Source organism: Bos mutus, chromosome 5 (assembly GCF_027580195.1).
Source record: "Bos mutus isolate GX-2022 chromosome 5, NWIPB_WYAK_1.1, whole genome shotgun sequence".
In the NCBI taxonomy this organism is placed as follows: domain Eukaryota; kingdom Metazoa; phylum Chordata; class Mammalia; order Artiodactyla; family Bovidae; genus Bos; species Bos mutus.
This window is the reverse complement of record NC_091621.1, coordinates 26,933,216-26,947,452: the sequence shown is the minus strand read 5'-3', so window position 1 is coordinate 26,947,452 and position 14,237 is coordinate 26,933,216. Positions and strand designations below refer to the sequence as shown.

Here is a 14,237-nt window from a genome sequence, read left to right as displayed (position 1 = left end):
CCCAAGGCGGGTGCTGATGTGATTGTACCGGGTTTGAGTTCTATTACCAGTGGGACTTGTTTTGCACTGGAGAGCAGGGGGGTGGGTTGTCTTCCACCCAGGCCTCAGGGAATTGTTGAGTTAACACTCTCTCTTGACTGTTTAGCCCCTCCAGTTTCCTTGCTGGGAGACTATGCAACCTCCATTCATCTTCAGGGGTTACTGAGAGGAAGAGTAAATAGGTGGTTGAGCCCACTCGAACAGTGGGTCTTTCTTGGGGAGAAAGGTCACTTGTGCCCCCAATTTAGACAGCAAGTCTCTTCCTAACAGGTACTGGGCATTCAGGGATGTATAAAAATTCATGAGTCATTTGGTGTCCCCCTACCTGACATTTTCAGAGTAGGCTAGAGATACAAAGGCTGCATTTATCACCATCTGAGACCCAGCAGCCTCTGGCTGGGTCTATTGGCTTATAAAGTCTATAGGCTTCGCACAGTCTTTCACAGAACTCAGAGGGTGGTTCACTTTCCCTTTGAATCACTTGGGAGGGTTTTGCGATACTCATAGCTTTTCGGGCCCCCCTCTTGAGACCTTGTAAAATAGTCACCTGATATCTCTCCAGGTGGCCCCTCCCTTTCTCTGTGTTACAGTCCCCATTGGGCCTCTTATCGGGGGTAGCTAGTTTTGCCCACTGCTGTGGGTTTGCAATACCCTCAGGTGCCATTTCTCTTAACCATTTTCTGGCCTCAGGATCCTGTGTCTTTCCTCAGTGCTGAAAAGGGAGACTAGTAGTTGGATTATGTCATCCTATGTAGGGCGGTGGGTTCGAAAAATAGTCTCCATTAGCCTAATCATGGCTTGTGGCTCCCGAGTTTGGTGGAGCGTGTCTCTGCCAGTTTAATATATCGGTAGAGGAAAATGGCTGGTAATACTAGGTAGGCTACAGGGGGCTGATGGTAGTGCCCCATGTGTCCTGAACCGGAGGCTGTTGTAGCTCTCTGAGGGGCATCTGTAGCGGGTTCTTTCCCCCTGTTCCTTGGCAGAGTGCAGCCTCTGTCTAATTGCTGTGTTTTCTTCCCCCTTCCCATCAGTACCCACCGGGAGAGGTGGATACAATCTAGGAGGTCTAGCTGAGGTGGAATCTGGGGGCACTGACCAGAGGTCTCCACTGCTGGGATTGGAGCCTGCCGAAACGGTGGCTCTACGAACTCCGGGAGAGCTGGTGGAAGAGCAGTGGCTGCTGCAGCAACTTCACCTGGCCCTGGATGGGGCATTAAGGCGGCCTCCGGTCCTGGTGGAGCACTGGGAGGCAGGCACGTCATTATCCAGTATGGGGGAGGGGTCAGGTCATCCCGGTCCAAATCCTGTAGAATTTCCTTTTTTATCATCAGTCAATGTTTGTGCCATTAATATTTTTCCCTTTCCCTTCTGGATACAGAACCTTGTCCAAGGAGGAGGGTCTTGAGCTAACCCTAGCCATGAGTCAGTATATGGATATTGATCCAGGTGTCCTGGCTCTCCTGTGACTACTGTATAGACTGCTTCCACTATTTGTAAGTTCATGGTGTCCTCTGGTGGCCATCCTACCCCCACAGGGGGCCATTCGACCTCACAGAGTATGTGGAGGCGGTTAGGCTTCATCTTCACCCCATAGTCTCCTCCTAATCCCTTCTTTAAATTTTTAATCATGCACTCCAATAAAACTGCCTTAGATTCACTTCCCCCCATCTTGCTTACCTTCTCGGACCTTCTTCTACTTTTCCTTTTCGTTCTGTCTACAAAGTTCTCAGTACCCTATGTACTTCTGATATTTCCACTCAATGACACTTGAATTGCCATTCTGCCTCCTTCCTAATTGGGGTGAGAAGAGTCTTACCTGGCCAGATCCCAGGGGGAGAAGGGGGATTGGCATGTCTTCATCTGCCGGTCAGCACCGCCAAACCAGAACACCACGTGGTCCAAGACTGTTTCTCCTTTAACTTTTAAAGTTCATTCTGCCTTGGTGGGCTTGATCAGGTGCGGATGAAAATACAGATGGGTTAAATATCCCATGTCCCAGGCTGTCTCCGGAAAAGCCAATTCGTACTCACTTATGTATCCCCCTCCTTCTAGCCTGACAATTCCGAAGGGGTCAAGAATTTCATAGCAGATGGGACACCTCCTTGGGGAGGGCAGAATACGAGCACAAAAAAACAAGTTTCTTTTCCTAAAAATCCCCTGGCAATTGCTTGGTAATAATTTTCCCCAAGACGGCGTGGACACCACCTCCTAAATGACCTTCACAAATTTCCTTCCTGAGCTCTAACACGCTCATTAACTTGTGTACCAAGCAATCATTGCCACCTGCCTATTCCAGCTCCTGTGGGTCTGTGCCCCTTCTAATCCCTCCCAGGGGTGATCAGGCCCCCTCTCCCACCCTACCGGGTGGTTTCCTCCTCACCTGAGCACTCAGTTCCCCTGCTGCCGTCCACTACTTGCTAACATGAAAGGTCCAGGCATTGAGAAGCAGAATCCTTCCAGAAGGGCGAGGCACCTTCCCCCCTCTAGAAGATTCGAGCTACAAGGCCTCGGAGTAGTCCCAAATGGGACTTGTCTCCTCAAAGTGAGGAGTTCCCCCGCCCATCAAATGTTGTAGCCACACGTTCTGGGAAACAAACTCATTCAGGACAATGCAGATAGTGGAGTGCAGTTTATTACACTGGCGGACCCAAGGCAGAATCTCCTCTTAGCCAAGGACCCTGACCAGTTTTTCTGAAAACTTTATATACCGTAAGTTTACGTGCCCAAACCCACCTCCCCAAATTCCCTGAAACTAGTCTGAACAAAGGAAAAGAAAGATACAATCAAAGTTAACCCCTGATTCATATGCCTTAAGCCTAGGTAGTTAACAGTGGACAATTATCAATAGGCCTGTGGTCATACCCCAATAAGCATAATAGAATTTATGATTCTATTCGGTTACACAGATAATTAGGGTATTCTTTTAGGCAACAGAGAGTCGAGGTATGAGCCCTGGGGCTCTTCCATCCAGGGTGCCTGGTTTTCCAGTTGGTATGTCATTTCCACAGATACTGGGCATATAGCTCAAAGTCCACTGTCCAGCCCAAGATGGAGTCCTGCTTTCAAGATGGAGGCTGTTCTGTCTGTTTCCTCCTTCACTAGGTGCTGGGATGGTGTTTGAATGAGACACAAAGCCTGCCTCTGGCTGGAGACTAGAAATGGTTCTCTTTATTAATCTTTCACTCACACTCTGGTTACCCCTGGCCAATCTGCATTAGGCCAGGCAGATTGTTGCGTGTAGCTAAGATCAACCACGGGTACAGTCTATCTGTCTTGGGTCAGGGAGCATGATGCTGCAGCTGCCCTTTATCCAGTGTGGCTTCTGGGAGAGACTTGAAAATTCACAAAGAAATAACTTTAGAGAAGACACATTAATAATCTGTAATTATTTAGCACACACATGTCTCTATGAATAGTTGTTTTCACAGAAGCAGTTTTATGATGTATCTACTGTCTCTCCTAATAGCACATACTTGTGAGACTCCTTGTATGATGGTTTGGAAATCCACCTACAGCCCTAGAGCAGACTTTCCCCTTAGTAGGCTTTGTCAAGCTCACTAAAATCTAAGATCTTGGCTCCATTAACACTATCTTACTAATGAGATGATTGTTCATCAGGGCCACATAATGAACAATGCATGTATTGCTGCTACTAAAGACTGGTTTGCAATTTTCTGACATTCTATTTTTGTTTCACAACTATTTATTCCTTATACAGGAACACTGATGAATCTGGCAAGTAGCACTGGGTCAAACCCCAACAAAAGAAGGCAATTCCCAAATTACCTCCATGCAGGTTCCCAAAGACACTTAGTAACTTATTTAATCTATTTATCTATTCATTCAATATGCTCTTACTAAGTCCTTCCTATGTATATAGCACTGTTCTAAGTGCTGGAGATACAAAGATGAAAGAGAGGGATAGACTTTTCTCTCAAGAGCATATAATTCAATAATGTCAGAATTTATTTTCTGCTGGGAACAAAATTATGTACGTTTGTAAGGTTCCCAGGCAAACCAACAGAAGCCTAATTTAATCCATTATATAGTTTAACTCTATATAGAGAACTAAACTATGCATAGAGTTAAGAGCTTAACTCTTAACTCGAATGCTAATATAATTATGTAGCATTTTGGACAAAAATGGTCATATCATATATAGCAGGAAATTGGAAAAGAAGAGTTTTCTCATCTGGCATTCATGAATCAGCTCAAGCAAACTTGTACAGTGGGTATAATGGTATGGTTTTTATGTACTCTCCCTAACCTTCCCTTTTAATTACCTTCCCAAATGCTCAGTGTTCTCATGCTGTCTTAACTCTTCACTGTGGCTCCTTGCCGAAGGCCTGTACAATCTCATAAAATGCTCAAATTTCTACAATTATTCACATGCCTTCTTTGATGCTCCTGATCCAAGCTTGTTGCAAAAAGAAAAATCTGATCAAACTAATCTGCACGAATTTACATTCCTTCCCTTAACAATAGATCAGGGCCCTTGTTCCCTCTTCCCACCTCCTTGGGAAGGTTTCAGTTTTAGGTATTATTTAGAGTTCAATGTATTTTAATAAAAACCACCTGTAATTATTAAATTGCCAGATTCTCTTCTTTAGACTTTCATGTATATAATAAAGTGTTATAAGGTTTTTGGAAACATTTGGTGGGGGGGACTTGTGTGTTGTTTAGAATGAGTGCAGGTAAAATGAACTACTTGACTGTATTCTTAAAATACTTGCATGTTAAGACAAATACTGATCAGATTGTTCAGCATTAATATTTTCAAGTTTAAATTGGTATTGATTATGATTTAATGAAAAATGTAAGATATATTTGCATCTACTGTAATTGTTTGGTCACTTAATGCCATAGAATGGGAGGAAAATTATGTTAGCCAATACTGCTACTTTTAAAATTTAAGTCTTCTTCAGCATTCAGCATATTTTTTAAAAAAGGACATAAAATTTAAAAAAATGGAATTGTCTCCAAGCTGTCATTACTGCTTATTTTAAAGTAAAGGATATAGGTCTTTTTTGTTTGATCACCTCTAAAGAGATAAGAATCTATGAAGCTGCTAGGAAAATGAGTCCGTGACCAAAATGCTTACTCACTACAGGAGATCAGAAAATTTTAAACTAAACCTGGAATCTACAAAGACAAAGCAGTCATTTTCTTTGAAAAGTATGTAGGGTTTAGAAACTTTCTGGGATTTGTCTGTAAAAGCACACCCCAGGCCTAATAGTGACGTTTTAGGGAAATGCTGGCGTATCAAGGTGGGAAGGCTTGGAGGTGGTGCTCTGTGGGCTCCTACGGTGGTTAGGTAGTTCTCAGAAGACAGCACTGGAAATTAGATAATTGCTGATGTCATATTTTTCACACACACAATTTGGTGTCCTGGGGGCTATAAAAGCAGCAGCTTCTACTTTCCTATCACAAGCAGAAGCCTCGATACAGGTAAGTCCTCCAACGAACTTGGTAGGATTGGCTTGCTGGGTCTATTCCTTCTGGATATTTAATTTTTTCCCTTAATGTTGATTTTGTTTCTCGTTCTCTTGATACCAGGTTCTTCTTCCCTAGTCACCCATTGCTCAGGTTTGCTTTGTCCACGATGGCTGCCCTGCAGAAATCTGTGGGCTCTCCTCTCAGGGACACTCTGGCCACTGGCTGCCTCCTTGTCATGGTGCTGTGCGCCCAGGGAGGAGCGGCTGCACCCATCACGTCGCACTGTAGGCTCAACGAGTCCGACTTCCAGGAGCCCTACATCTTCAACCACACCTTCACTCTGGCTCAGGAGGTACTCATCTCAGTCTTTCTCTTTTGCATCTTATCTACTTGGAACCTGAATCGTTCTTAAAATTTCTTCAGAGGACATCTAAGATCTTTAACAGATGAACATTAATCGCTGCTGGTATACCTGTCATCATTTTCTATGTCTCTTTTAAGACTTTTTGGAGATCAAGCTTTACCTCAAGACCTTCCATTTTGCCCGTTAGGCTATGTCCATTCAGTTTTACCCCCAAAGGAGCCAAGTAGTAACCCATCTGACTGTTTATGGTTCCCTTTACTTCTCTAAGCATTCTTTTAGTTTTTGAAGAGAAAGAAATTGACATTTTTGAGCACTTACTATGTTATGAGCTCTATTCTAGGAGCTTTAAATCCATTCTTTCTTTTTTACTGAAGTATAGTTCATTGACAGTATTATTTAAGTTCCAGGTATACAGCATAGTGATCCACAATTTTTAAAGATTATTCTCCATTTATAGTTATTATAACATATTGGCTATATTACCTATGCTGTACATTATACTGTTCTATCTTATTTTTTAAATTTATTTTGAAGTATAGCTGGTTTACAGGGTCATGTTAGTTTCCAGTGTACAGCACGCTGATTCAGGTCTATATATATGAATAAATATACTGTACATATGTGTATATATAATATATGCATATTCTTTTATATATTATTTCCCCTTATTGGTTATTATAAAATATTGAGTATAGTTCCCTGTACTATTTAGTAACTTCTTATTAGTTGTCTATTTTATACATTGTAGTGTATATATGTTAATCCCAAACTTCTAATTTATCCCTCCCCTCAACCCCTGAGCATCATTTTAAACCCATGCACTAAAGAATCCTTTCTTTAGTCTTCACAGTGCTCTGGGAAGAGGGGACAGAGTACAGCTTTGCTTACACACACTTCTTCTAGCTTTATGATGTCCAGGCACTTAGTCTTTTCTTCTCTTCCAGGCTAGTTTGGCAGATAACATCACAGATGTTCGTCTCATTGGGAACAAATTGTTCCACGGAATCCATGTAAGCCATAGGCATGATGCCACTTGTGGTTACTTGGAGTGGTGGTGAGGATGGGCTGGGTCTTGTGGATGTCCCCTAATTTGAGCCCTGCTGTTTCACTTTCACCAGCAGGTGACGAAGCGCTGCTACGTGCTGAAGCAGGTGCTGAACTTTATTCTTGAAGAGGTGCTGTTCCCCCAATCCGACAAATTCCACCCCTATATGGGAAAGGTGGTGCCCTTCTTCTCCAGGCTCAGCAAAAAGCTAAGCCAATGTGTAAGTTCTTCTCCAGCCTGAGTCCAATCCTCCCAGTGCCTGCCTTTCCTCTTTCTTCTGTGTAGAACCCTCTTCCTTCCCACCCCAGTGCCCCTTCCATGCTGGTAGTGAGAGGTGTCCGTCACACCATTACAGAAATCATTTGGCATCACAACCTGTTTGCTTTTGCTTTAACTGAGTCACATTTTGAGTTGATTGTGATGGGCAGGGTCTGAAAGACCACAGGAGGCTCATTTGTCCCTGGGAAAAAGCGATTTGGACTATGTGAGATGAGAAAGGTGTTGGGAGCTGTAAGGAAAAATACCTATTGGTGCAAATGGATTCACTGAATATAAGTTGATGGAGGGAGGGGATGGGGAAGAGAGAAAGGGAGAAACAAGATTTAATATTCGGCAGTGGGTGGGTGGATGAAGACTGCTGCCCTTTTGATAATGGAAGTGACAAGATCAGAGGTGCGTGAGTTTGATGCCTCTGAATATTGAAAACTAAGAAAAATATTTTGGTGGAGTAGGCTGAGCAAAAGGGGCCTACTATTTATTGAGGAGGGCCCTGTTCACATAAGATGTTTTATGTAGGTTTCTTGTTCTGAGCCCATGTTTTTGATGAGGTGCCGTTATGGTTTTATTCTTGACAGGATTTGCATAAACCACTCCGCTCTTTCCACAAACTTCAACCTCAGTAGGGTTGCCCAGAGGTGAAGTGAGGTCCCGTGTAAGGGAAATGACTGGATTTTGGTGTCCCAGGGAATTGAAGAGGTCAGAAAATCTAGGTCACTATTGATATCTAGGTCATTGTGGGCAAAATTGCTAAGAACTTTAATTCCAGATGAATTGTAACATACTTCAGTTAGGAAGGCTGAGTTTCAAAATCTTCAGTACAACAATGTTAAACTTGTTACTCTCATTTCCATTTTGTAGCATGTTGAGTCTGACAACCAGCACATCCAGAGAAATGTACAGAATCTGAAGAACACAGTGAAAAAGGTACTACTAACAACTATTAGTACTAAATCATTGGATAGAAGAGACAAATATTGTTTTTCTTCCCTTTCTTTCCTTTTTTCTCCCACGTCATGATTTTTTACTTGACTCTCCTGCCATTGGGTTGATTATTCAGGTGCACATTAAGTATAGATGTGTCTATGCTATGCTATGCTAAGTCACTTCAGTCGTGTCCGACTCTGTGTGACCCCATAGACGGCAGCCCACCAGGCTCCCCCATCCCTGGGATTCTCTAGGCAAGAACACTGGAGTGGGTTACCATTTCCTTCTTCAATGCATGAAAGTGAAAAGTGAAAGTGAAGTTGCTCAGTCGAGTCCGACTCTTAGCGACCCCATGGACTGCAGCCTACCAGGCTCCTCCATCCATGGGATTTTCCAGGCAAGAGTACTGGAGTGGGGTGCCATTGCCTTCTCCATAGATGTGTCTACGTGTTTATAAGTCAGTTTCCAAATTTTGCAAATTCTAGAACTGGCTGGGAACTTAAGTCATTGACTTTTTTCACCCATGTGCTAGGGATGGCCAGTGTCAGAGTCAGAATAGACTGCAGGACCTCTGAATCCCATCCAGGCCAGAAGTGCTGGATATTATACTTAGTCTCATTAGTTCTTAGGGAAATTTTAGATACCTACTGATTCATGTAGTCTGAAGAAGCATTTGTTCAAAACCAGAAAACTGGGTACAACTTATTTGAAAGAATTTTGAAGTCATTTACACGATGATGTAAAACTTGGAGAAATATACCTAGAACAGCCATAATAAAAGAGCTGGACTTTCACATAGGATGAATTTCTGGAATGGTTTGATACTTATATTTAACTATTAAAATACTCAGCAGCTATTGGTTTTAATTTAAAAGTGAGAGTGAATGTCCCCCCAGTCTCTTTTACACAGTATCAAATAGAATAGAAATATTACTATTAGTAATGGATTCATTGTAGGGAAACGAATGTCCACACTGGAAGCCCTCTTTCTTCCTCTTTCCTTTTCCTTCTTTCCTGGTCTATTCCTTCCCTTGACAATGTGCTAATGAGCATCTATCTGATATAGGTTAGTGTATATTTTGACAGAGAATGATATGGTCAGGTGGCCTATTTGGGGGGAAAGAACAACAGGGGAAGGCTCAGCTCAGCTGCTGTGACTAATCCAAAAACCAGAGCCACCATGAGCAGCAGCAAAAGTGATGATTTGGTAAGCAGGTACAATTAAACCTCAGAAACAAGAATGCTCTGGTAGATGGAATTTTCAGTAACAAGCGTAACCTCAGTTCCCCCTTTTTTCCATCTTGATTTTTTAAATAAAAAGTATCTCTTCCTGAATGTGATTTAATGAACATTGTCAATGTCTTCCTTTGATAACTGAAGGATTTGTTTTTTTCATTGTGAAGATAAATTCTCTTGTCATAGAACGATTAGCTAGACACAGAGGGCTGAATATTAGCATGCCATAGCCAAGAAGTACTTTGCATTTCTGGTGTGAAAAATTCCTCATATGAGCTTACTTTGTTGTCTTTAGAAAAGTGGAGTGTGGGAGACAAAAAGCTGATGGTGATTTGTGTGGGAAAACAGATTTTAAAGCTCTTAATCCATTTTGAAGGAATTGACTTACACATTAGCAATCAGTTGCCATGTGGATGAGTTGTTATGCTTTTTTTTTTTTACCCTGTAGTTCCAGAAAGCCTAGTGAGAGAGGAATATTATTCAGAGAAATCTCAGCATGCATAAACACTGGTCAGCACTATGAAATGGGAGGGCATCTTGGGGGGATAGTAATCCCTTGTCACTGAAGAAAAGCAGAAAGCAGGCTGTAGCAGAACAGATAGTAGAATTGTTTTTCATCTTGGGAGTCTTTGAGATATTAAAAAAATATCTCTTGTCATTATGTCAAAGGAAGTATCGAAAGGTGGAAAGATGGAAGAAAGCAGGAAGAGAAAGACCAGAGTCTAGAGGACAATGATGACTTAGGGTTGCTGTTTTCTTTGAAATAATCTTGAGCACATTTAATAGATTAGACAAGTTTCAGAGGAGCGGATTTAGACTTGTGTTCCCTCTCCCATGGGGTTTAAAAGACTTTTGCCTACTACTTGGAAGGAGGAGGAAAGAAAGGGTGTTAGACTGTATCTGGCCTTTCACTGTTAAAGCAACTAGATAGGAGGCATTTGATATTTCCCCCACAAAAGTGAAAACTTGTTTTCCCCACCTTGGTCAAGAAAGTGGAAACAGAAATAGTCCACATGTTTTGGTACATGTGGTAGTTTTGGTTCAAGACTATTGGAGTTGAGTGGTTATACTAACTGATTGGTCACAGCAGTCATGGGACTCAGAGGCAGGGCAAGGAGGGGTGAGTGGTGCTTGGGTCCCCCAGATCCCCCAACAGCCTCTACCTGCTTGCTCTGGTTCAGCAGTGATTTAACACATCAACCAGCTGAGACTGATGCCCATAGGTGCCCTCTCAGATCAGGTCATATATTTTGAAAAAGGGTATTATCACTAATCTTTTATAAAATGTTAAAACTTGGTTTCTGTTCCAACAACCTAACCATCTCATCTCTCTCTAATTTGTTTCTCTTTAGAAAACATGGTATAAATGCTGAAATACTTGTGTGTTCTTATTTTCACAGCTTGGAGAGAGTGGAGAGATTAAAGTCATTGGAGAACTGAACTTGCTGTTTACAACCCTGAAACGTGAATGTGCTCAAGTAGACCAAGGCTGGAAAATGGGTTACTAACCTTTCTCACTTGCTAAACAATAAGATCCCCTGAGGTTTTATCAAAAGGAAAAGGGGGAGCCAAACTCCACAGTCCTGTGTAAATTCTAAAAAAACCCCCGGCTTAGCTTCAAAATGAGAACAATGTCACTTGTATCCATATGATCAGAAGCTAGACCTTCCAAGCATATTAATAACTTTTTATTGTAGTCAGTGTTTTATACACAGAAATTTAACTATTTCCCCACAAAAAAGATTACTTTCTATCTCTTTAGAAAAAGCCCCTAAATAACTTCATTTCCATAATCAATACTTTATATTTATGAATTAATTTATTGTTATAAGTACATGTCTTATTATTTATGTCACTTTACTAATATGGGTTTATTTATGGAAGCATTATAAAATATTTCTACTTAATTATAAGGTGAATAGTAATATTTATGATAATAATTATGGAGTTATGTTTATTTAGTCTCAATAAACACATCGATATCCTAAATCTTGTGGCTTTGTGACTTTTTTCCCCGTTAATGTTTTCACTACCATCATCACCATCATGATCATCATGTAATCATTCCTATTTGCTAAATGGGTCCAAAAGCTGTATAAATGATTTTATTCCTGACTCTAAGCAAATGAGGTGCTATTAGTATTATCCCCTTTTACTGGTGAGAAAACTGAATCAGAAACATGTTTAAAATATTGTGTCACTTTGAGTAGTTGGACCTTTTTAAGCTAGGTCTATCTGATTTCTAGGGGATCTTCTGTATTACTCATATAGATTTATTGTGTTGATTCAGCATGTGATTCTGAAAGTAAAAAGGTAAGAAATTTAAAAGAATTCATCTGCATCATTAGCAGTTTGTGGATAAAAGAAAAGAATGATGCTGGAGGAGAAATACATATTGCCTCTGTTGCTATAGATGAACTGCTTTTAGTTCTAGGTAGAGCCTGTTAGGCAGGGCATCCTCCAGTTCGCCCGTGAGTCAGGAAGGAAAGTGGAAGCTGATTGAGTTTGGGGAGTCTCATCTGCTAGTGGAGTTTAGCCCTGATAGAGAAGTCTTGTGAGTGGAAGATGACACACACATGAGGGCAAAACTGGACATTGTCAAGATTTGTGCAGCAGTACAGAGAAGAGAGAAGAGATAAAAGTTGGACTAGTTCTGTCTAGAAGAATGGACAAACAACACCAGCACTGAAGCTTGTGTAGGTCTCTCCATAGAAGGTGGAAAGTCGGTGGTCAGCAGTCTAAAATGCTTTCCTCTCCAAAAAACCAGGAACTATTTTACAGGGCACTCACCAATTGTTTGCCAAGCTCCTGAAGGATGAGGTCAAGACTGATGATGATTAATATATAGAGCACAAAGAAGTGGTTACCTGTGGGGAGAAGGGCAATGTTCAGGCGAATAAGATGTACAAACTATTAGGTATAAAATAAGCTACAAGGATATATTGTACAGCATGGGAAACAGTGAATATTTTATAACTATAAATGAAGTATGCTGCTGCTGCTAAGTCACGTCAGTCGTGTCCGACTCTGTGCTACCCCACAGATGGCAGCCCTGCCATCCTCCTCTGTCCCTGGGATTTTCCAGGCAAGAATACTAGATTGGGTTGCTATTTCCTTCTCCAATGCATGAAAGTGAAAAGTGAAAGTGAAGCCACTCAGTTGTGTCCAACTCTTCCCGACCCCATGGATTGTACCCAACCAGGCTCCTCCGTCCATGGGATTCTCCAGGCAAGAGTATTGAAGTGGGTAGCCATTGCCTTCTCCGATAAATGAAGTATAATCTTTATTTTTTTTTCTGGTTTCATTCACTTTATTATTCTCTTTATAAAATTATGTGGTGGCTACATCTGGGGCCTGGGTCCTCTGCATGGAGACACTGGTGTGGGTCTTCACAAGATGGTCAGTGAATTCCTGATATGGAGACTTGGTGAACACTGTCTCTTTCCAGAGGTCAGGGGTGAGGTAACTGTAGGTCTTGAAAATGGCATCAAAAGTGGCCTTGGCAAAGTTGCGAGGGTGGCAGTGCAGCCCCTGGCAGAAGTGTAGCAGTCATCGATGGCGGCCGTCATCAGCAGCTTCTTGGGCACAGGGGTGGAGACGACGCCAGTGCCTCTGGGGGCAGGGATGAGGAGCACCAGCATGGAGCCACAGCGGCTAGTCACCTTGCAAGGAACCATGTGGGTCTTTCCGATCTTGTTCCCCCAGTAGCCTCTTCACACGAGGACAATGGACAGCTTGGCCAGGATGATGGCCCCACAGATGGCAGTGGCTACTTCCTTAGAATACCCAGCTGACATGTCTGTTATAATCCCGGATAGCAACAAATGCCTTGAACCTGGTCCGCTGGCCAGCAAGGGTCTGCTTTTGCATAGGCATAATCTTCAAAACCTCATCCTTGAGGGATGTGCCCAGGAAAAAGTCAATAATCTCAGACTCTTTGATGGGCAGAGAGAAAAGATAGATCTCCTCCAGGGACTTGATCTTCATGTCCTTGACCAGGAGGCCCAGCTTGGTAACCGGGAGCCACTCCTGTCCTCGGCCTTGCCTCCACGAAATCCGCGGCCTCTGACCCGGCCCCGACCCCGGCCAGGACCCCTGCCTCGGACGCCACTGCCTAAGCCTCCGTGGAAGCCACTGCAGCCTCCCATTCCAGGGCCCCCGGAGCTTGCGGGTCCTCCCACAGGACCGGCGTCATCTACCAGTTGGTGTTTTCATGAAGAAGCAGCAAAGTATAACCTTTAAAAATCATGAATCACTATATCATACACCTGTAACTTATATAATGTTGTACAGCAACTATCAGTTCAGTTCAGTCGCTCAGTCCTGTCCGACTCTTTGCGACCCCGTGAACCACAGCACGCCAGGCCTCCCTGTCCATCACCAAACTCATGTTCACCCAAACTTGGAGTCCATCAAGTTGGTGATGCCATCCAACCATCTCATCCTCTGTCGTCCCCTTCTCCTCCTGCCCCTAATCCCTCCCAGCATCAGAATCTTTTCAAATGAGTCAACTCTTCGCATCAGGTGGTCAAAGTACTGGGGTTTCAGTTTCAACATCAGTCCTTCCAATGAACACCCAGGACTGATCTCCTTTAGGATGGACTGGTTGGACCTCCTTGCAGTCCAAGGGACTCTTAAGAGTCTTCTCCAACACCACAGTTCAAAATCATCAATTCTTCTGTGCTCAGATTTCTTTATAGTCCAACTCTCACATCCATACATGACCATAGCCTTGACTAGATGGACCTTTGTTGGCAAAGTAATGTCTCTGTTTTTAATATGCTGTCTAGGGACGGGGAGCCTGGTGGTGTGCTATCTACGGGGTCTCACAGAGTCGGACAAAACTGAAATGACTTAGAAGCAGCAGGTTGGTCATAACTTTCCTTCCAAGGAGTGTCTTTTAATTTCATGGCT

General features: G+C 42.7%; 1 protein-coding gene and 1 pseudogene across 1 annotated transcript; one reads left to right on the top strand and one right to left on the bottom strand.

Moving 5' to 3' along the window:
• The first annotated feature begins 5,641 nt into the window (after positions 1 to 5,641).
• On the top strand, positions 5,642 to 10,831 carry IL22 (interleukin 22). Its single transcript, XM_005909047.2, has 5 exons — positions 5,642 to 5,827; positions 6,784 to 6,849; positions 6,958 to 7,104; positions 8,022 to 8,087; positions 10,724 to 10,831. The coding sequence occupies exons 1-5, from the start codon at positions 5,642 to 5,644 to the stop codon at positions 10,829 to 10,831; spliced, it is 573 nt and encodes a 190-aa protein (XP_005909109.1).
• A 1,774-nt stretch (positions 10,832 to 12,605) lies between these two features.
• On the bottom strand, positions 12,606 to 13,522 carry LOC102267657 (small ribosomal subunit protein uS5 pseudogene; annotated as a pseudogene).
• Positions 13,523 to 14,237: the final 715 nt, after the last annotated feature.

Excerpts from the sequence above, each read along its gene's own strand:
- IL22 (XM_005909047.2), top strand. The coding sequence starts at position 5,642 with ATGGCTGCCCTGCAGAAATCTGTGGGCTCTCCTCTCAGGGACACTCTG. Across the intron at positions 5,828-6,783 it reads CCTTCACTCTGGCTCAGGAG|GCTAGTTTGGCAGATAACAT; the intron begins GTACTCATCTCA and ends CTTCTCTTCCAG. Across the intron at positions 7,105-8,021 it reads GCAAAAAGCTAAGCCAATGT|CATGTTGAGTCTGACAACCA; the intron begins GTAAGTTCTTCT and ends TCCATTTTGTAG.